Here is a 22,159-nt window from a genome sequence, read left to right on the forward strand (position 1 = left end):
AACAATTCCATAGATGTAATTCCTCAGTGCACACTTTAAACAAGAAAAGGTTTTTTTGTTCTTTTTCCATTTTGCTTTTAAATTCTGGCATAATAATATTAAAGCTGACAAAAAATCAGGGCAAGCTACATCACTTTCTCATACAAAAAAAGTACAAAACATTAGCCTCTAACTAGACATAACATAATACTGGTCATCACAGTTAGACATTTAGTAACTGTGTGTCTTGGAGTATTGTACTGGAAGGTAATAAAAAATAGCTTCAGTTGGCATCTTCCATCTCAGGTTACTTCAGTCATAGAGGCAGAGTGATTCTGCAAAGAGGAGAAGGCAAACACATGAACATTTGTATACATTTTGGCATTTTTACATACCCTAGTCTGTAAAATGAAAAAAACCCACCCACCCTTCACTAATAAAATCTGTTGCCCAACTAATGTAGGGCTTTAAAACTAAGAGATCACAGTAAATGTGACTGCCATCTGTTCTGAGCTCGTGGTGGGAAGCACTGAACTCAAGCCCTGCTTCTGGGCTGTGAACACTCACTAAACAGGCTTGAAAAACCAGGTGTGACTTTTTCAATGGAGACTTTCAAACTGGACTAGATCCTGCCTGGAGGGACATGTCAGTACAGGCTCAAGCACTTCATACAGTCACATAAGTAATACAGTGGGTCTGTCCTCAGTCATGGAGAGCTAAAAGACCATGGTTTGGCTTCATGTGATGTGAGCATGTGGATCCTACACAGTTTGATACTAGGTAACATACAAGGCTTAAAACCATACACAGTGGGGTCATTATGCCAAAACACATGCAGCCACATGTGTATAAAGCCACAATGTTTGGGACTTCAGTGGCGGTACAGAGTAGTCCTTGGATCATGCTTCATCTGTAGCGTTTGTGTGGATGCAAGGCAAAACAAGAGTGGGGAGAGATGCAGAAATCTGCACAGAGAAGGATTATGTACCTCCTACATCCAAAGAAACAGTAATGAGCAGCCACTCCCAAGGACTTGTTTGTAATGGAGTAGGATCACTTTTTTCCCAATCTGCTCCTGCATACTAGATGTATGGTCATTTAGAGACTGACACCCTTAATCAGAGAAAATGATCTTGTTGATTATAGTGGACATCAACAGTTAAGGCTTAGTCCCTACCTGCACTTTGCAGTCCAGAAACTGCAAAGATCTGACTAGACAATTTTTTTTCTCACAGCTTATGAACATTTTCACCTGTTCAGTCCTTTTGTCATACACAATACAATCTGGGTATGTAAGCAGCACTTAGTTTCTGGACTGCAAGTCCACCAAGAGACCAGTTAATGCACACAGTTCTGCAGATTTAGTTGAAAGTCTCCCAGAAAATCTTTGCCTCATCAAAATTGCCTTTTCAATTAAGCAAAGTATTTCCAAGTGTTAGAAACAGTGTATTTTCCATTTTTAATTCCTATTTTCAGTTTAGTTGTCAAAGTGTTTAACAAAAGTCAGTATTGATCTTGCCACACACCGTGTAGACAGGAACGACAGGCTATTTAATAAAAGAAGTACAATTTCAGGAACAAATAAATTACACAAAGGTATTTCAGATAATTGATAAACTACAGTTCCTCTTTGTTCCCAGAAATTCTTGGCAGGTGGCATTTGCTTGCCTGTTTTGAAAGGACTGGGTATGATTCAGTTAGGCCAACACAAGCCATTTGAACTTAGTAGTTTAACAGAAACACCATCAATAATGATGCTCCTGTTAGCCTATCCTCTTGTAAATTTGAAAGAACGCTATTAACTTCCCTTCTGATGACTGAGAGGTAGAAAACAGTATGTGATTTCTTCTTATAGAAGCTACGGAACAGCAATAAGGATAAAAAGCTAATCTCTGTAATATTCTTCTGGACAGCATAGTTTATCCTCAGGATTATGAATGTTAGAGTAAATCCTTAAGATATCCCAAAAGCATTCCAAAGTGTAAATAGAATTATCTTTTCTCTCAGTTTTCTAGTCTTCTAAGCGGAAATTTGTTATCACATACAATATGCAGCAGCATGTGAAATCCTACTGCTTTAGCTGTAGATGTGCACAGGGGCAGAATATCTACAGTATTTTGTAGTTTAAGGGATAAATGCCTTAAAACAAACTCTCCTCTGATGTAAACTCACTCTGTTCAATTGGCTTAATGTTAGGAATAAACCCAGCTCCCTGTGTAGTTATGTATACAACTAGTTTTTACTCTGCCATAACAGAAAATGTGGTTGGTGATAGTCTGGGTGAGAGGATTTACAGTACCTGCGCACTCAGTGTCTCCAGAGGACTTTCCACTCTTGGAAAAGCCATTAATGGCATTCCTCGTGGGTCTTCAGGCTTCGGTTTAGAAGGAGCTCCATGAGTTCCTTTAAAGTTATGGACAACACATATCCCCTGTGTAATGCAGGGAAAAAGAAAGAAAGAAAAAAAAATATAGGTGAGGTCAGCATGTTATGTCTCCAGGAGAAACTCGGGAATTACTATCAGGGGTCTCACAACCGCCAGTTTAACCTGGGTTTTGATTCAAGGCACCACCTATCTCAGCCTCAGGTTACAGTGTGTTTACTGACATAGTTGGGCATGGTGGACTACTTTGCTAAATGGGTTCTTCTGGCCTGTAAGCTGAGGTGATGAATCATTCTCGGCCTTTTCACATTGTATACAAGGAGAGACTCCAATGCCTGCTTTATGATCACAGAACCATGGACTACCTTGATGACGCATTTTATTGGCCAAATACTCCCTTCAGACGATGTCTTTTCCAAAAGTGAAAACAGCTAGCTCACTGGATGGCTGAATCTGCCTCATATTTGGATGACATCGAGCTCATTTAGCACCATTCCTGCACACCTCCAGCAAAACTTCAGTGGTGTTTATCCCACAAGCCCTTCCCTTGCGCATGACCAGGCTTACTGCACTCACATGGTGATGCTAGTATGAGCAAACACACATGGCACTTTTGGGCTTGGGAACACAGTGGAAAAAAGATGCAGGAACTGACATCTGCTGTCAAGAGTGATTCCTGCAGCCAGCTCCTTGCTGGCTCTTCCTCTCTGCTGCTCTTTACACCTGATCAAGGAGCAGACTGCAGCCTGGGTGAGTCTTGTGCTGGCAGCAGAAATCTCACAGCACCCCTCCCCTCCAAGCTCTGGGGAGACCCCTTCCACCTGCAGGGCCAAAATGTTGCTGGGAGCTGGCTGTCACTGCTAGAAACAGGTACTGGGAGCACACAGATTATCCAGATATACATGGTGATTGTGTCTTATATTGCATGGGCTAGATTTAAACTGCCTTTCCCAGTGAGAATCAGACAAATTTCTTACATTAAAGCAGAGGAGGTTCAGGTTAGAGGTTGCAGACATCTTTTTATTTAAAGGGAACACAGGAATAAATGATATGTGAAGGTCTATTGTTTCTTTTTTTTAATAACAGAATAGAAATAAAATCAGTGACATGACAATCTAGATTTAAGGCATCTTTGAAACCTAATCCCTGCTGATTATTGAGCTAAAGTGGCTGGTGCTATGCAGTGGACAGTTTTGAAGCACATTTTAATTAAATGGAAGCAGGTGCATTTCTTGGTAATAGCAAGAATCACCTTGACTGCTTGCTGTGTGGGTAAAGCCTCAACAAGAGATCTCTCACTGAACAGAACACTTAAACCACTCAGCCAACAAGGGAGCAAGTAACATCCAAAGTCCAGAGAGTTCCTATTCCTAGATTCGGTGGGAATACCTCTGATACATTTTAATACATTTGGTCTTCCTGTGAGATGGTGAACAACTTCAGCTCAACTCCAAATGCTGCAAAGGGAGGCAGTTTTGTCTCCCAATGAGTTTGTCCTGGCTTTGCTTGCACTGTTTTTATGGTCTGAAACAAAATGGGGAACCATGACCACTGCTCAGAGCCCCAGACAACACCTTATGTCCTACATTTTTGCCAGATACCAGGCAGTCATGTCAAACATGCGCCTTTTGACATTAGTTGACATCTTAAAGCATTTTCCAGGACAGGTCAAGTAAGAACACGTACAATAACTAAAATAATCTTGAAATATAAACAATGCACAAATGTCATCATATTAGGCTTATTAGTTAGTATCAACCTGATTTCGTATCAGAATTTTCTCTGATGACACTGTTAATTAGATGGGGCTAGAATTACTTCTTAGCAACTGGATCAACCCAGCTGCAATAGGCCACAAGAGAACAGTAATTTTTATATTCATTTTTTTTTTCAGCTGAGGTATTTTCAAAAGGAATTAAAAAGGACTGATGGACTTACCAGAAACAAAGCTACAGCACTGCCCAAGATAAAGCCTGCAATCACGTCTGAACAGTGGTTTCGATACTCAGAAACTCGATTTAGCCCAGTGAGGAATGCAGCACATAGGGTACCCAGACACAGCACAGGTTTGGCTAGCCTGCTACTCTTTGTTTTAATTGTGCTTGTGATGTACATCTGAAAAAAAAGAGCAAGCCAAAAATGAAAAGGGGCTCTGCCAGTAATCTTTTTCCACCCAGCCAAATCCTAAATCAGCAAGGATGTGACAAAACCCATGACTCATTAAAAAACACATTAGGAAAGGGAGGAAGAAGTTTAAGGTAATTCAGAGAACACTTTTAAAAGAACAAAACAGATGCTGTTAAATGATGTTTCAGGATGTCAAATATCCCATCAACAGCATTTACATACTGGACTTTTTCTGAGCTTATTTGTATGTATAGGCTCAGTTTTACTGACTTCTTAACTTGTGCAAATACTCGCTCATATGCTAGCGAACAGGCAGTCTGAATGTACATGACTAAACGTTTGCAAAAGGAGTCAAGAATTTACATTTATACTCCTGCAGAAACTGTAATGTGCACATGATGGAGTACCTAGCATCCATACAAACTACTAGCTGCTCCAGCTTCCTAAGTGGTGGTAAGTTTAAGAAAGAGAGACTATTAAAGGAAACCATTCCAAATATTTTCTCTGCAAGATTAAATGAGACACAGAATATGAGAGAGATTTCTTTCAAAACAAAGTTGATTCTGAAAATGTAATTCCAGAGCATGAAGTTTCACTGTGCTTTTAATATTTTTTAATGAACCCCACATGTTTTTGGCAGTTTGTATTTTATTTTTAATGCATTTTGACAGAGAGAGTAAAACCATGTGGGTCACAATTAGCAGTCAGTCATTAATTCCAGAGCCACAAAATGACAAAGATCAAGCAAACCAAGCCTGATGGAAAAACAATTCAATAAAATTCTTTCCAGCAAGGAAGTATGGATATCTACATGATTTCCAAAGCTTTGGTAAGCACAGCAGGTAAGTCAAACACATTTGCCAGAAATCTCCAGATGACACACTGCCTCCCATACATCAGAGTCAGGAAGATACATTTGAAAAATTCACTTGATTCTGATTACCAATCAGCTAGTAAATTAACTTGATTCACACACCATAGATCTGATCCAGTGAAAGTATAAACACCTGTTCTGCTGGGAAATAGAAAGATTACAAACCATGGAAGCATCTCTTCCAGTGTTTATTATCAACAGATGCCATTTTATTTGTAAAGAAAAAAAGTATGTTCTCGTGTTGTAAAAACAGTCAAATCGCCAAAGCTGAAAACATTTTCATTCTTGGCCCTTTTTCAGTTGTCAGAAATGGAAATATGGTTGTTAAGACTTCTGGGCAAAAGACGCTGTAGAAGATCCTTATTGTTTGAATCACATCTGCAATAAACACCACAACTGGGATCTCTGATTCTGCTGTCTGAAGGTCACAAACCTCATCTTGCCCTAGGATGACATCATTTCTGGGGAAGGGCACTGCTGAGCACTTTGCCATGGGCAGTACTGAAATCAGAGTGGGACTCTGCAGGACTGTGGAGAACCAAGAGTTGTTCTCCTTCGTTGCTGCTGTAGCAGCTCAGGACACCGTGCTGGCTCACACTGCCAGTCTCTGGCCAAAACTGCAATGGCTTGGCTGAAGCTGCCTCATGATTTTACTGTGCCTGCGCTAAAGGAAGTCTGCGGAGGCTTGGCTTCATGCTTCCAATTGCAACTATCAGCACAGCTTGCTTCGCACTCCCTGATCTATTTGGCAACCACAGGCAATTATTTTACTGTATTTTAATGCCTGTCCCTTTCTTCATGAGCAAGGTATATAGAGGTCACTATGGTCTGGCACATAATTTTGGGATCAAGAAACATAAAATGCATCCATTCTCCAGGTCACCCTGTTCACTGCTTTTCATATATTCCTTTATTCTGCTGTATTGTGTGTAGTTTTTACTGTTTTTTTTTTTTTTAAACACTTTTTACTTTCCCCCTGTCCATATTTCTTTTCCCTTCCCCCTGACTGAGCCATCAAATGTCCCCACAGCTGGCTGGTGTTAAGAGTGTTAGCTCTAAACCCGTTACAATACACAACTCTAGAAGGCATGCAGCAACTGCCTCTTGGAAGGGCAAGGGACAGGCCAGAGAAACTGACCAGGGGAAGGGAAATTTGACTGCATCCAGACCTGTACCTAGGCAAAATTACACTTTTACCTGCCAAGGAACTGCAGTACTAGATTTCTAACAGCCGAATTTGCCAGATCTCTGCCTGGTGAAATTAACTCTTCTGCCCTTAGATGTGCTGCTGACCACATCATTTAAAGGTGAATTCAATTTATGAACTGGAACATCATGGCGTGTGATAGCACTGTGGATGGGATTAAGTTACTCAAGAGGTTCCTGCTTGCTTTGTTTTTCAAACCAAATAACCTAGCTGCTGCACATGCCTTGAAATGACAGCTAGCAACTGAGCACTAGATGGCATTCCTGCCCCAGTCTTTGTGACTGACTCCACCTGACTATCACCAACACTCAACCTTAAGGAAAAAATATCATTGCCACTGTATGAATAATTACGCTCCATCTTTTCACCCTATGCATTTCGTTTAGCAGAAGACAATTCAAAAAACAGTAGGGAGCTGGATCGCTCTCCTGTTCCCTGCCAAAGTGCTACTGCTGTTTACAGCATCCAAAGGAAAAGCATCACCTCTTAAAAGAAAGAATGCAGTCCTGCTACGACAGCTGCAAACCCTAGCTATAGAGAAGAACTCACACATACTTGTTTTCTTACAGGTAAAACTTTTGTGGTGTCTTTCAGATGCCTACCAGAGCAATGTAAAAACTTCAAAGAGAACTCCTTTCTGGCACCTTCCCCGGTGGAGCTGTGCATGGGCTGTGTTTGGAACATTTTGAGAGGAAGCTGGATCTTTGGCCACCCACATGGGAGAGTCCTCCTTATTACAGATGGGAAGTACCTAATGTATTTGAAGTTTCATGTGCCTTGACAGGAAAACATAAACTTGTAGCAAAGAGAACATTTTTAGCAATGAGGGTAATTACCCATGCAAACAGATTGCTAAGGGAAAACTGTTAAACTCTCATGAGGAGGGTTTAAAACAAGACAAACTGTTTGCCCAGAAGGTATGCTCCAGTTCATCCATAAATCACATGCTCAGCTCAGAAATAACTGGGAGAGCTTCTCCATTCTGGTCAGACTTCCCCATCACTGCAGTTTGATCTTTACTGTCCTGATCCCTAAAGCCAAGATATTGTTTAAGATTCTCGCAGTGTGTTTACCCTTTCACTTATAGCATGTTTTCAAAGCTTTATGTAAAACACAGGAAATTTTAAAATTTTCCACAATGCTATTTATAGAGCAAATTTAATTACAAAACTCTAAATGTCAAAACCAGTTATTTGATGGGTAGGAGAGGAAGGAAGGAATGAACATAAAAAGATGTGAAGAAACCAGAGTAAGTCATATTAAAAAATAAACTACATATGATTTAACTACATAAATTATCTATTCCGCTCCTTTGCAGCCCTCTTATCAGTACGTTCAAGCAGTGTATTTAGCAATGTGCAATGTGTGATAGCAGCTCTCATCCTGAGCGTAATTTCTCTTATATCTTTTTCAGACAGACAAAAGCATAGACAGTCAAGGAGGCTTTTTTGTTTGCACATTTAAAATATACATACATACACACATTTATATATATCTCTATATATGCAAATATATGCATATAGTTAGAATGTATATTACATCTGTGATGAGAAAGGCAGAGTGAAAGAAGTCTGCCTTGTCCTTTTAGCAGAAAGTGGGGAGATTTGTGACAGTTTATTTTCCTTGGAAAGTTCACAATTTCATAGCAATACTGGAAAATTCTGTGTCCTGCAAGCTTTACAGACAAACTTTCCTTCGCCATAGAGGTTTCTACAGCAGAGCCTTTGATAACAAAGTGTATTGTAGAACGTGATACAGTCTGCTAGATGCTCAGTGCAGCTGCTCAAATTGCCAGGGCCTTAAATTTCACTGATTAGTCTGGTGTGTGTTAATGCAGAAATGGAAGAAATTGTTGGTGGGGTTACAATTAACTGGGTTGCAGAAGGGATTTGCTGTAGTGTTCTCTGCTATTCAGAACTTCCTAAATGCTCTAAGTTTCATGTTCAGGTACCTTGTATCACTCTAATCTAGTCAAGAAGCAACTTACCCAGGCATAAACCACACACCCAGTGTGGTGGGGTAGAGGGTCCTAGCCAGATGGAAGTGACAGAAAGCATTACTTGTGGATGCTGCTAGGCAACAGCTTAGCTCAAGAATCTTAAAACCCCTACTAAATAGACAATGTAAGTGACTAGCTGCATCTTTCAACCATAGACACCCTGTTGTGACTGTAAACTAGTTCTCCTTGCTTTCACTTCAGAGGCAAACAGAAGAGGTCCTCCAGTTGTGCTGGTGAAACACTTCTAATTTTCCATGTTCTAGTTGAGCACTACCATCTGTTAGATACCTTTGTCATTGACTCTGACCCTTCTCAGAAGAGCATGAAGTAAGTGTTGTTTAAAGATGATGTAACTGGGATATCCATATGCAACATATGATTTTATCATCTGTTTTTTGGGTTTTGCCAGATATGTCAATGAATTAAGGGGCATTTCTAGCCTACCATTTTCCCTTGGGAAAGCTACATAGAAACATGTGTTTCTAACTATACAGCCGTGTGTACTATGTACAGTGACTACCATGGCATCCTGTGATACTTCTGAGAGACTACCAAAACTTCATTAGATGCCATTCTAATTTTTGTGTAAGTATGGAAGCCAGGGCTGTCAGCTGTTTTCTCTTTCCCCTACTTTAGGCGTACAAGATTCACCATTGCCTGCAGAGATCACAAAAGCAACGCTTTGGGTTCTCCTCAGCTGCTTTGGTAGGTGAAAAGAAAAAGCCTAGCTGACTATATATAAACCCTGGATTATAGAAAAAACCCAACCAAAGCACAAAGCCAAGCCAATCACACACTGCGGGCATACTATCAATAGCAGACTAATGAACAAACCACCACAGAGACATCTGCAGGGGATATTTGAGGTTCGGTGATCAGAGGAACTTGCCAGATCTCAGCAGACATTTATACAATGACAGACAGTGTCAGTGCTGATTCTATTCTCCTGCCTCCTCACATTCAACCTGTACTATTGTTCTTGTTCCATGGCTCAAATCTTCAGCTTTATGCAAAATACAGCTATTACTAACCAAATACCCTGTTTTATGTTCAGAAGCCCACGTTATCATGCATTTTAGAATCAGCAAGACACTTCTCAAAAAATTGTGCACAGCACAGTTACTAAGCAAAGCTAGACCTGAACACTGCATTTGCTGTGTAATGCTCAAGTTATTCCCAACTGACAGGCAGGGAAAAGCTAAGTGACACCACCTTGAGTGCTAGAGGGTGCCTTCAGGCAGAGAACTGGTCTAAAATGGGACTGTAGGCTGAAATGCCTTAAGGGCAGACTTTTATGGCCTTGCAGCTCAGAAATTACTCCATGTCCTGGCTCTACCTGGTATCTTGCTATGTGGAGAGGAGTGCAGGCTTATTGCAGGTACTCTTGAAAGACTAGGGCTCAGTAACACCTAGCTACTGGGGATTTAAGCTCAGGAAAGAAAAGCATTATTCCTCTTCAGTTGTAGAAATCAGCCTGTTTGTAGAAGACTTGCCTTCCCAGGAAACAAAGGAGGTTGAGCAGGGAAAATCCATGAAAGGATGTAAACTAGCTTAGGGCAGAACCAGGACCAAGCCTAACCCTGGAGCTTCCACCTAAGAGTTTATCATGATGAAAACAGCTGCTACAACAATGTTGAGTTTATTGGGATCTGTATTTCACACATGGTTGCTTACTGTTCAGAAGTAATGCACCCAAAATGTTATGGGCCTTTCAAACACTTCCCAACAAATCCTGATCAAAGCAGTCAGCAATTTAGTATCTCTGTCATTATTCACGCAACATTCACTGCAAACAGATGGATATTTAAACAACACTGGGTGGCCTCTTCATTTTACAGTAAAAATCTGGTGGTTTATTCATCTGCTACCAAGATCAGGGTAAAATATTCAGTAAATACCCTGTAATTAATAAATCTAAGGCTCTTCTCAATTCCTGATGACCTACAGACAGACTCTGCCACTCATTTGAGTCAAAATACTGTGGGAGAAAAGACCTAGTCAAGCTGTTTTAAGATCAACCATGTTAAGTCCACCACAGTTAAACTACAGGTTAAACCACCACAGTTTTCTACTATTTCTTGGATCAGTTTTCAAACATTAAGGAAACTTTAGCCAGAGAACACAAATGAGCAGCTGATCCGTTTCACTAGACTTTTTAAGACAGACAGTTTCTTTTCTGACGCTATAGCAGTGTCACCTTGTCAAAAGGTCAATTGGGGACCATTTCTCTGTGATAACAGCAAATTCTGGCACTTTTATTACAATCTTCTTTGCATAAGGAATTCCGGTCCTAAACAAGGGAAGCAAAATCCAGTCCAGTTCAGCCTCCCATTGAAATGGCACCATTTACATTTTAAACATTCAACAACCCATGGCATGTGAACAAAAGAAATACTAGTGATACAGGAGCCATTTAAGCATCAACTTCACTTTAATGTTCATGATACAGGGGCAGGGAGAAGAGGTTGAATGCACACTCCAAGGCCTCTGAGAAAATCAGCAGCAAAGACAGGAGTAGGACCTCATGCCTTCATGTCATACACTGCCTCAAAAGCAATGAACATTTGATTTAGTTACACTAGGACTGGTAAAACAGAGAGAAGGGGATTTTCCCCTACAGGAAAAGAAGAAATCCCTCCACAGAACAACCCTCTTTTTCTTCAAAAAACCACTGTAAGAAAAATGGCCCCATCTAGATGCGCAATCAGAAACCTCTCATACAAGTTAGCTTTCATCACTGGCACTCACCGTGGCATATAAAGCTGAGTAGATGCTCAAAGCAGCATGTTTGGATGGAAAGGATCTCCTCGCCTTTTCAATCACCTCCACATCTCCAGTGCAAATGTTGCCATTGTTTATGAACTGGTGGTGGGCCCGACAGTCATTTCCAGTGTAGTTGGGCTTACATACGGTCAGAAAGTAGGGAGCCAAGTTCCCAGTCACAACCTGGCCAGCATTTACAAATATGTCAGTGGCAAAAAGTCCGAACGCAAACACTCCTGTGAGGAAAGGTTAGAAATAATGATTATTCAAACAGGTTTACAAAAAAAATCTTGGTACCTGAAAGGAAGAGACATAATGAGAGGTAAGAGACCAGACCCTGCAGTCATTACCGAGAAAAAGCCCCTGCTGACTCCAGCAGAGTCCTGCATCAAAGGCATGACACATGCTTAACTCTGACAGGTGCTTAACTCTATGACTCCAGAAGGAATCACAAGCAGGCTGAATATGATCATCTAGCGCCTAAGTACTTTTGTGATTCAAGCTCTGAACAGAACTATAGGTATCACTGAAAATGATGCACTTAATTTGTGCCTGTAAAGTTTCCACTGTGACAAAGCCTCACAGCCTGCAGTCAAATGTCATGCATGAGCTGTTAAAAACATGTATTTTTACCACATCTGGGCCCAAAACCGGTAATACAACACCTCTGAACCTGAAAAAGCAGTGTAGGGCTGAGACACAATACTGTACTTACCTAATATAACTATCTAGTGTCAAGTATCTTTTGCATTGACTATTAACCATCCTGATGTTGAAACATTAAGATCCTCATCTAGCAATATCTGGTAGGTCCTTTTGGAAACATTCTCATGCTTTATTTTGGAGGACACTTCCACACAGTTGCAGTCAGCTCTTGTCACTGGGAGCACATACCCACAAATGCTACGGCAGGAAGCATTCACTTCAACGCAGGAACATTTCCAGGATTGTGGACCATCAATACTGGAGTAGTCACATCCTCCACTGACTCCCTATGAGCGTTACCAATACCTGCTACAGCTGCTATCAACATGTATAAGGATTTTTTACTTGCATGTACTGCCTACATACCAAAGGAACAGAACAGCAGGTTTGCAGACAAGACAAACCCAAGCATTCCAAAAGACAAAATCAGCTCCCCTTTTCCCGTTCCTATCACCAAGCTGGATTAAAGTGTCACAAAAATTTAGAATAAATGAATGTTTACTTTTGGTCGGGGAATGTTGAGGGTCATATTTTTGCTTTCTCCCTCCTGTAGCTCTGTAAGCAAAACTCATTTAAATTATAAATTAGCTGAGTTGACTGTGTGTTTAAATATGACTAAGAGCTGGAGCTCCAGGGAAAACACCTCAGTAGAGTGTGATAAAATCTTAAGAGCTGGCACCACCATGGTTATAATAACTTCACTGCTTATCTTGTACTGAGTTCAAAAAAAGAAGACTGCTGTAGTCTGAGAAACAAAAAATATCAGGGAGTCAGTAACATAATGCAGCAGAAAATGCTTTACATCAAACTAATGAGAATCAAGGATTGTTCTGCAGATATTGTTACCCACCTTGCAGCTAATAGAAAGCAGAAGGGCTAGAGTTGACAGTTAGGTCCTACTAAACATTCAGGTCCTCTCTACACACAGGACAATTGTACAGACAGTAACATTAAAAAAACCCTGTAACTAAAAATGGATTCATTGTATGAGTGTGAAGTGGGGCTTGCCAGTGCTGCTTGCTCACAAAGATGGTGTGCTGTGACTGATACAGCTGTGCTGTAGCACAAGTTCCTCACTGGGGTACAGATGGGAAGAGCCATCTCCTTGGGTAGCAGCCCAGAGCAGCTGCAGGAGTGCTGAGCAGTTTGTCCTCACCACAGCTCCCCACGGTTAGGAAGGAGTGTTAACACAGTGAAGATGATTTTGGGGACTGAGTTTATTACTATTCTTTATATGAGTTTATTATCATTCATGATTAATGAAGTGATGTGTGATCATGGATTTAAAAAGCCAGTGGCGGTCAAAGAAGAAGGTAGCATCCCTCTGGTTCTAGACAGCAGGACTGGCCCCTGTCTTTTTACTGGCATGACAGTCTTCCTCCCATTTATCCTGCTAAGTGTCTGTGCTTGAAAGGGAAATGGAGAGTGCACTGACACTGGTCTTTTATTTCCTTTATCCCTCTGCTAATATTTTAAATCCATGGTTTTCCACAGCCAGCAGGAGCTCCTCACCTACATTAGCCAATGCACAAGCAAGTTCAAATGAAAAAGCCAGCAGGTATCTATTCAGCCTGGTGAAACAGCAAGTTATGCCAGAGATAAATCTTGTTTTATATATGGCTCTTTGGCCAAATTCTTAAGATTTTTTTTGGCACAGCTTGCTTTAAATGTCATCTTTTTGATGTGCTGTGCAAATCACAGGGAATACAGTAAGGATTATTATCCAGTCCTTTACAATACTTAGAGGAAATCTAAGAGGCAGGCAGTCTGGCCCATGGTCTTTATCCTAACAGGTAAATACAAGCCAAAACCTGAGGTGTTTCAGAAAAAGCTCATGGGCTTCACAAAGTTATTTCACTCTCTAGGCAGTGCACAGGTACAAAGGTGGTCCAGTGTTTTTCTCCAAAGGAAGGAAGTTTCAACACCCGCATTTTCTCAATAATTGGTAGCACTAAAAGTGCTGGGCCAGAAGCCAGAATCAACTGCTGAGGGCTGTAGCACTCTGCAGAACAGCAGAGCAAGCCAGGACTGAAACATTTATTATACTCTGACTGTGATGCATATTGATCAGTGTAATTCCCTTCTTGCAGTTCAGCCAAACTGTGCCTTATGAAAATCATAGCTATGTGCAGCATTGAATTTGGCTAGCAGGAATTTAACACTTGCAGAATGATCACACATCATGTAGTTTCTGGAGACTTTGATACAGGATTGGCTGTAATTGGTGTAAAGGTTGTAACACCAGTGAGCCTCGGTAGTGGCAAAGAGTCCCCTGATTGTTTTTGTACCTCAGGAATCCATCTGTTCAACGGATGTCATACAGCTGAAGCCCATGATACAATGCCACAGAGGGAGAATTGGAGAACATATGCCTTTTCCAGACTTTGATGCTCAGGTGTAATGGGAGATGATGTTGTCCTGCTAAGGAGCAAGTGCTTTATCTCACTGTGCTTGCTTTGGCCTAGAAAACCTGGGAGTGAACTTTAGTCCGAAACTTGGCATATGCCAAGAAAAGTTGTAAACGGTGCAAGCCATATGGGAAGAAGACCTATAGCCTCTACAGTTGGCTACTAGCAGAAAGGATGGACAAACATTAATCTCATTTACATAAAGCCACTCTTTCCCTCATCCACACATGTCACATAGTTTTGCTGCACACAGAGGCCTTAAAGAAGGAGGGAAAGCTATTTCTGGAAAGGCTTCCTGACTTTTTGTCACAGTCCTGGCTCACAGCTGTGTTTGTGTGTGTCAGGAGCAGACAGAAAGTAGGGGCTAGAAGGCAAACCAGTAAGCAGAATGTTACTGGGAGAGAGATTAATTTAGTCTAGAGATAGAGGGTAGGCTATACTTCCTGCTACTCTTTTTAGCTGCCCCAGAGTCCACGAAGCAGCACCTGAGGATCAGATTTGAACATATATTTATGTCTGGTAAGAAAGACCTTAGACAAACTAAATGTGCAAACCAAAAAAAAAGAACAAACAAGGTAAGTCCTGTTCAAAAATACTGAGGACAGACAACACAAACCTTGAATCTTTCCAGCTCCATCTTACCTGAACTAACACTTGTCTTGCAGAAGAACCTAAATCTTCAACAGCTTCAATTTTGAATGCTTCAGTTTTCATTTCCCCACTTACATCTCCATCTGACTTACTGCCAAAAAGTCCTGCAAGCATGAATCCATAATTTCTGGGCTCTCACTCACATGCTACTCTAATGGCCTTTCTCCTACCAAGCTCCATGTGTGGCTGTTCACCAGTGTTGCCACCTCCAGCTCTGCCTGTTGCTTTTGCTAACAGAGACATGTGCTTTGAAGAAGAATCCAGCTCTCCTCATCACTGCAACCTCATTACAACCCTGTTTTCTCCCTGTAACTTGTGCTCAACCTCTCTCTCCTTCCACCATGAACCTAACATCAGTGACTGCAGCTGCTTGTTGACTCCATAGAAACTATCACTATTACAGACATTTTAAATGCCACTGATTTGAAACAAAACAATGACAACAACAAGAAAAAAAATCAACAAAACTCCCTGGGAGTTATAGAAGAACAGCTGAACAGACATCAGGAAGACACAAGTGAGGTGCCAGTGGGTGGAAATCAGAATGAGGATGTAGGCGGCTTTATTAAAGAAAAAACATTAAACACTTAAGTGACAAAGGAAACAATGCATTGAAGGGCTCATGAGACATCAGAAGCTATGCCCTTTGGTAACATATCATCATGTCTTCTACCAAGTACATTTATGTAGGCACTCCTCTCCTGGTACAAGAATTATTTACTTTAAAAAAAGAAATATCTAAATATCTATAACAAAAACTACGAAGGAATTTGAAAAACAGGATGCTAATCAACCCTTACAAACAGTTAACAAGACAAGGCCTTGGGAGAAGGAATAGACACCATAAATATATCAGGCTGGGACATAAGATAAGTTCAAGGAGAACCAAAGGGTTAATGAGATCAAATGGAACATTAATTGAACTATGTGTGAACTATCCTAATTCCCATACTAACCCCCCTACCCTCGAGCTAAGAAAGACCCCTACTAACAAAGGCCCCTCTTCACAGAACATGAAGAAAGAATGCTGTACCTTTAAATGGAGCTGAGTCTCATAAAAGCCAATGAGAATTAAGTGTGACTAAATGTAATGGTAAACTACTGTTCAAAGTGTGCAAAATGTTCTACCATGTATTAAGAGGTGTGCTAGCTTTGTGGATTTAACCACTGAGCACCCAGCTCTGCACAGACGTGCAATAAACAAGCATCTCAGCTCTGTGTGGATCACCTTTTGCACAGCCTGTAAAGAACCCAGGTCTGGGATAGCACTCTCTCCCAGTGCCCAGCCAACTACCTAAATTTGTCACACTCAACCTAATTTACTTGGAAAACATTTATACTACACATGCTAACTCTCGTTCCCCTAACCCCTTCCCCCCCCTAAGTTTTTTGAAGAAGATTAGACTTTCAATGGAGGGAGTCCCTGTAAGGACCCATGGCTCTATCGAAATGCTGATCCTCAGCCCATCTCTGAAGGTTTCACTCTAATGGGCCTGTGCATCCAGCTAGTTAATAATAGAACACGCATTGTTTCACAGTGAACTTCTCATCCAAGGCGAACAGAAGGATAAGGTCAGGCAAACTATGTCCTGCAGCTGCCTAGGGAATTGACATCAGAGCTCTGGGGTATATCTATCCTATTACCATAAACTCCACGTGTGTATAAATCTTGTAAACCTTTATTTGCTGAACTAAAGCCTTAATTTGCTGAAATAAAGCCCTAATTTCATTATTTAGCTGCCCACTGTGAGGTGTCACCATGCTTTAAATTAAGCTGTCAGCAGAAGCTGATCTGTGCCATTTGTTAACTGCAAATTATGCAGGTCCAAAGTAAAAGCCACTGGTAACAAATTCATGAAGCACGTTGCATTTCTAAATATCTAACTGGAGAGAGGCTACTTGTATGTTATCAGGGCTTTGCAGGTATACAAGTTAATCACATGGATATAAACCTAATATAATGAAACGCAACACAATACACACTCTAGTCACCCTACCAAACTGAGCCAGGGAGGTCTGAGCCGGTATCATACCATGATCCCGGTGGTATGACAGCAGCTGTATATAAACAGACTAAATCCTTGACTGAAACTATTCACTAAATAATGCTAAAATAATGTATAACCTCTATTTGCAATACAAATGATGAAGTAGAACGTGGAAGCAAATGCAAGATGACAAGACGTTAACAAAGTACTGAACAGGCAGATTACCACAAGACATGGTGACTAACAATATGAAAGGCTGTGTGTACTCAAGTTGGGAGAAAGGGAGAAGAGGCAGAGGCCAAAGAAACAAACACTCCTACCCTCTGGTTTCTCAAAGCTCCAGCACATGAATGGTGAATTTTGGCAGCAGAAACCCGTAATACAACTGCTGGGGCGAGTGGGGAGAGGAGGGAGGAGGGATGATGTGACTGAAGACTAGCAGTGCAGCACCAATATTTTAGACAGAAAAAACTGCTCCAAAGCAATTGCACACCACTCACTTGACCTGGAAATCTTAAAAATAAATGTCTGTGGAAGCAGCTATAAAAGATAAAGAGGAAGATGGAACAAATTGCAATATATATCAAAGTCTGATGTTTCCAAGGTAAGCCAGCTTTTTCACTGATAAAATTGATTTTCTAAATACAGGGAACATAGTAGATTTCACCAATCTAGGCTGAGTGAAGGACTTGATGTACACTAAAGCAAGCTGAGAGGCAGCCCTTCACCACAAAAGCGGATGTCTACCAACACGCAGAATTGATGCCTGGGCCAGGAAGCCAGAAGAAATTTTGGTTCTGCTTCCTGTGGACAAAGAACCAGCGAGGTACTTAAGACAAAGCTCAATATTCAAGGTCCTCACTAAACTCAGGAAGGGAGAATATTAAAAACAAGACAGCTGCTGAGGACTTGAAGAAGACAAGGAGAGAGTAAGTAGAAGGAGCACAGTAGGCAAGATAAGAAAAATCAAAGAAAAGAAACATGGACCTTTGCCAGTATGGCAGAAGAGTTGCAGGTGTTTGGTTTTGCTTAATTCTTTGTTCCACTATCAAAGTGCAAAAAAGTTCTTCATTCTGTATACATGAAGAAAAAGCAAGACGGGAAAAGGCTCAGTTCTATCAACCAAATCCAAAAGATCTCATGAAGATAGTATGACAAGGGTGCTTATCTCACACATCACCAGAAGAGAGTCTGGAGTTTCCTTTTCTGCTTCTCCTTCCTTACAAAAATTTAAGTAACTGTTCAGGGAAATATCTATAACTTTCTGCTTGTTTTGTGGAAAGCACATTTAGGCTGCTATTCTTAAAACCCCATCTCTTCCCAGCAACCCTACTTACAGACTCAGAGAGGGAGAAAAAGCCTCTTTGCCTTGCTAAAATTTGGGAATAGCAACTCTCAAAAGCTCTCCATGATGTGCCTTGCAGGGCAGGAAGTAGCGCTCATTTTTCCTAACAAATAAGCACCCAGTCAAATGGAAGGATTTTTTTCATCCTTTTGAGTAATACCAGCTGTAATGACTTACAAGGCAATATTCCAAGGAGTTCAATTACTACTTTTTGCAGGTACTCACTTGCAACTTACTTCTTGCTTAACACATCTGGGCCAAAAGAAATGATCAGATGTGGATATTCCAATTAATTGGTATCAAGATTAAATTGGCAGCCAACTGCTTGCTAGGGTATCTTGGAAGACAACCTACTTCATCAGCTCTGTAACTGACAGCCCTCAAGTTCAGCAGGAGAACATGCATGCAGGGAAATCCATGTAGGGGCAAGCAGAAGGCTTCAGAAGAAAACAAGCAAACAGTCAGTGTAGTTTAAGATGAGATGAACACTTCCAGCCATTTCTAATAACGTTAACTTCATTTTTCTCAGGAAAACAGATAGAGCTGCAAAGCCAAGATTGATTTTAGCAGGGTTCATACTTTACTACTATGAGAGTCCATTGTGCCATTGTTATCACACTTCTCTTCCACCAGAAGAGAAACAATAGGATGAATGCTTTAAGAATAAAGGCAGCTATGAGAAAACACAGAGCAAGGGCTTAGCCTCAATGGTCTAAGCTTTTTTAGTGCTGACCCCACAGGCAAGAGTATTTGATTAGGATTGTGCTGGAACAGTCTAACAGCCCTAAGTGGCCCAGTGGACACCAGCACTCTGCTTCTCTCTTAATGGCAGTTTATTATCCATCAATATATCCTAGAGGTTATATGAAGTTCAAAGGTATTTTACTTTCAGCTGCATTCCCATGTTTTGTTTTCAGCAGCAGCACACAAGAAAGGCCTGAGTAATGAACCACGGCTGGTTTGTCTCCAGCCCAGTGTGGCAGAAGGTAAAAAGCACTTTCACTTCCTAACTTCCATGCATAAAGCTGGAGGCACAGAGACAGAAGAAGAAAGAAAACCATGGCTCTTCCTCCTTTCCAGCACACATATGCTGATGATGAAAACCTTAACACAGGATAAGACTTCCAACTCCATCCTATGAGCAAATATCCCTGCCTGCAGCCAGGGATGTGCTCCGTAGAAGCAATACAACCCCTTGCCACAGTCACAGCAGACATTTTTCTTCCATATAAAGTGCAAAAATTCAGCAGTGACAGGGAAGAAGTGATCCAGTATTTTCAGCTTTTTTTCCCATTGCTTCTTATAAGTCCTTTAATTTGACTGTGAATACACACCCAGCTCTCGGTAAGATGCAAGGATGCTTTACCTCTAACAGTATACAGGGACAGAGGTGTCATAATGCTCTATGGGCAAAGCTCCTCTTGGTCACTGGGGAGCCATATTTATCACTGGCCCATGTCAGCAGTAAGACAAGCCATCCCATCCCATGCATGAACTTGGGACTTCTCATGAATAAGAAGGAGGGAAGCTAGAGCCCCTTGCACATGCAGTTCAGAGCTGCCTTCCCCTTACTTTGCTGCTACAAAGAATGAGCTGCTACAAGTAAATGAGCAACCAGCACTCATCTCTAAACACCCAGGAGTGTGCTCTGGGCAGCGTTAAATGGCTGTGAATTGGTAAGCTTTCAAAGGACAACCAGATTGTCAGTGCCACAGTGGAAACACAAACTGCAATGCTGTTTTTCTTCCTGCTCCAAAAGAAGCATGGGATGGTCCCCTCGGTAAGGTCTTCTAAGCATTTTTTCTACTAATCAACATTGTGAAAAATGCATACCAGTTTGCAAGCACCATATAAAGCAACATCCAAATTGTTTAGTGACAGAACGTCTTCATTCATTTCTCAGCAATTAAGTCCACGAAAGCTCTAACAAAAACCAAACACAATAAAAGTAAGAATGTTATTCTGAATGGGCTCTAGGCTTTTTTACACTATGCTCAGCTGAACATTGTGTGGCAGAGCTATGGGTGTTAAAATTAGAGCTGAAAAGAAAAATACCAAAGGGATGGGCTGGTGAGGATCAATTTGTAAGTTAAATGGGCAGCTTACACAGACTAGCAATGATGGAATTATTCATATAAGGATTTGATTGGCATAACCTTTTTTCAAGGGTCCAGAAGATGTATTAAGCTCAGCAGAATCGAATATAAACCAGCTCCAGACAGCGCGATATGGCACATTTTGCATACCTTGCAAATCCCAAGGGGGACTATCCCTCTAAGGTGGAAGATGCCTGCAAAGATTTCACAGCTCACTTAATTTTGTGGAGTAAATTATTAGGATGTTTTGTTCTGTTTTGGTACAGACAGGGACTAAGCTTGCAGTGCTCAGGATGCTTACCTATGAAACGTATTATTCTTCGAAGGAGTGGGTTCAGGTAACAGCACTCTCCAGTCAAAATAGTTTTCTCTTGAATAATTAGGCTTTCTCGGGTTGACTTTATGAAATACATGGATATCTCACCAATAAAAATCTGCCAGGAAAGGGAAAGAAAAGGAAGGTTAAAAACGACATGAGCAAACATCAAAACATGGGTGGGTGACTGGTTCCAGCCCACAAACTACTACACAGCAGCACGCCTTTGGGACACTGCACTTCCACAGTGAGGCTACACTTACTCAGCTGAGATGAACTGACATAGACCCAGCTCCCAGCCAAGAAAAGGAGCTGTTATTCTTGCACTCAGTGGCAAGACACAGCAAATATTAGGCCTTCTTATACTAAATCCTGGGATACAGATGGCGAAGAGAGCTTAATGAACACTGTGGATCGCAGAAGCTCCCATTTTTACTGTGATTGGCAGAGCATTTGTCGTGTCCTGTTAACAGCTTACTGACTATGTAGACTTCAGGGATGGAAGGCTTCTAGACATCTGGGGAAGTGGAAAGCAATGCTGAGACTTCCACCCCAACATTTTACCAGCAAGCCTCAGCAATATTGGATGCTCCTGGCAGCCTCCACAGCTTCTCAAACTTGTATTCACCTGAGTCTGCCAGATAGGTTATAGAGCTCCTGCCAACTTTGAGAAGAAATTTAGACAAAGGACATCCCGTAATGGAAATCAGGCTGAAGTCAAAAACTTTTGGGGAGGTCAAGGAAAATTCTGGACAAATACATCATATTTGTACTAATGAAGAAAAAACTGCCAGGGTATGGCTGGAGCACACCCAGTCACCCATACTGTTACATTGCTAGCATGGTCCCTGCCGTAACCTGGCCTGGTGACAACAGTCTCTCAGAAAATGCCTGGGACAAGTCCCAGGAGGAAAGCTGCATGCAGCCACTGCTATTTACACAGGAGTTTAGCCATTTGGCTGCAGACTGCATATGCCAGCTAGTATGACAGCCAGAGGATGACTTCTGGCCTGTTTTATTTACTGAATGGCCTGTTTCATTTATTTAAACATCAAAGATGAAGTCTCCAGGGATCCATTGCTTTTGATCTTAGCTATACTTAGGTATTACTTTTTTTTTTTCGTGACCAGAATATTCATACTTTCTATAAAAGTGACAACTGCTTCCCATAGGAGTAGGATCAGTATTTCCTAAGCCCTCTGAAGTAATTTAAGCCTGTCACGCAGAGGTCTATCTGCCCTAGCTAAAGCTGGATAGCATTTCTTCACAGGCTTTAGAGGCAGCGACGGTCCACTCACAGACGGCACTTTTGAAAATC

At 41.3% G+C, this 22,159-nt stretch overlaps 1 protein-coding gene across 6 annotated transcripts in view; it reads right to left on the reverse strand.

Annotated features, from left to right (window-relative positions):
* PLPPR1 (phospholipid phosphatase related 1) overlaps positions 1-22,159 on the reverse strand; it is a 135,364-nt gene continuing 113,205 nt past the window's right edge. For all 6 annotated transcript variants that reach the window (XM_056325400.1, XM_056325401.1, XM_056325402.1 and 3 more), the window contains 5 exons: positions 20,827-20,959; positions 11,318-11,568; positions 4,301-4,477; positions 2,279-2,410; positions 1-314 (listed from right to left, as the gene is read on the reverse strand). In XM_056325400.1, coding sequence (XP_056181375.1) covers positions 282-314; positions 2,279-2,410; positions 4,301-4,477; positions 11,318-11,568; positions 20,827-20,959 — 726 coding nt within the window. In that variant the 3' untranslated portion in view covers positions 1-281. The remainder of the gene's footprint in view (positions 315-2,278; positions 2,411-4,300; positions 4,478-11,317; positions 11,569-20,826; positions 20,960-22,159) is intronic.

This window comes from Falco biarmicus, chromosome Z (assembly GCF_023638135.1).
Source record: "Falco biarmicus isolate bFalBia1 chromosome Z, bFalBia1.pri, whole genome shotgun sequence".
In the NCBI taxonomy this organism is placed as follows: domain Eukaryota; kingdom Metazoa; phylum Chordata; class Aves; order Falconiformes; family Falconidae; genus Falco; species Falco biarmicus.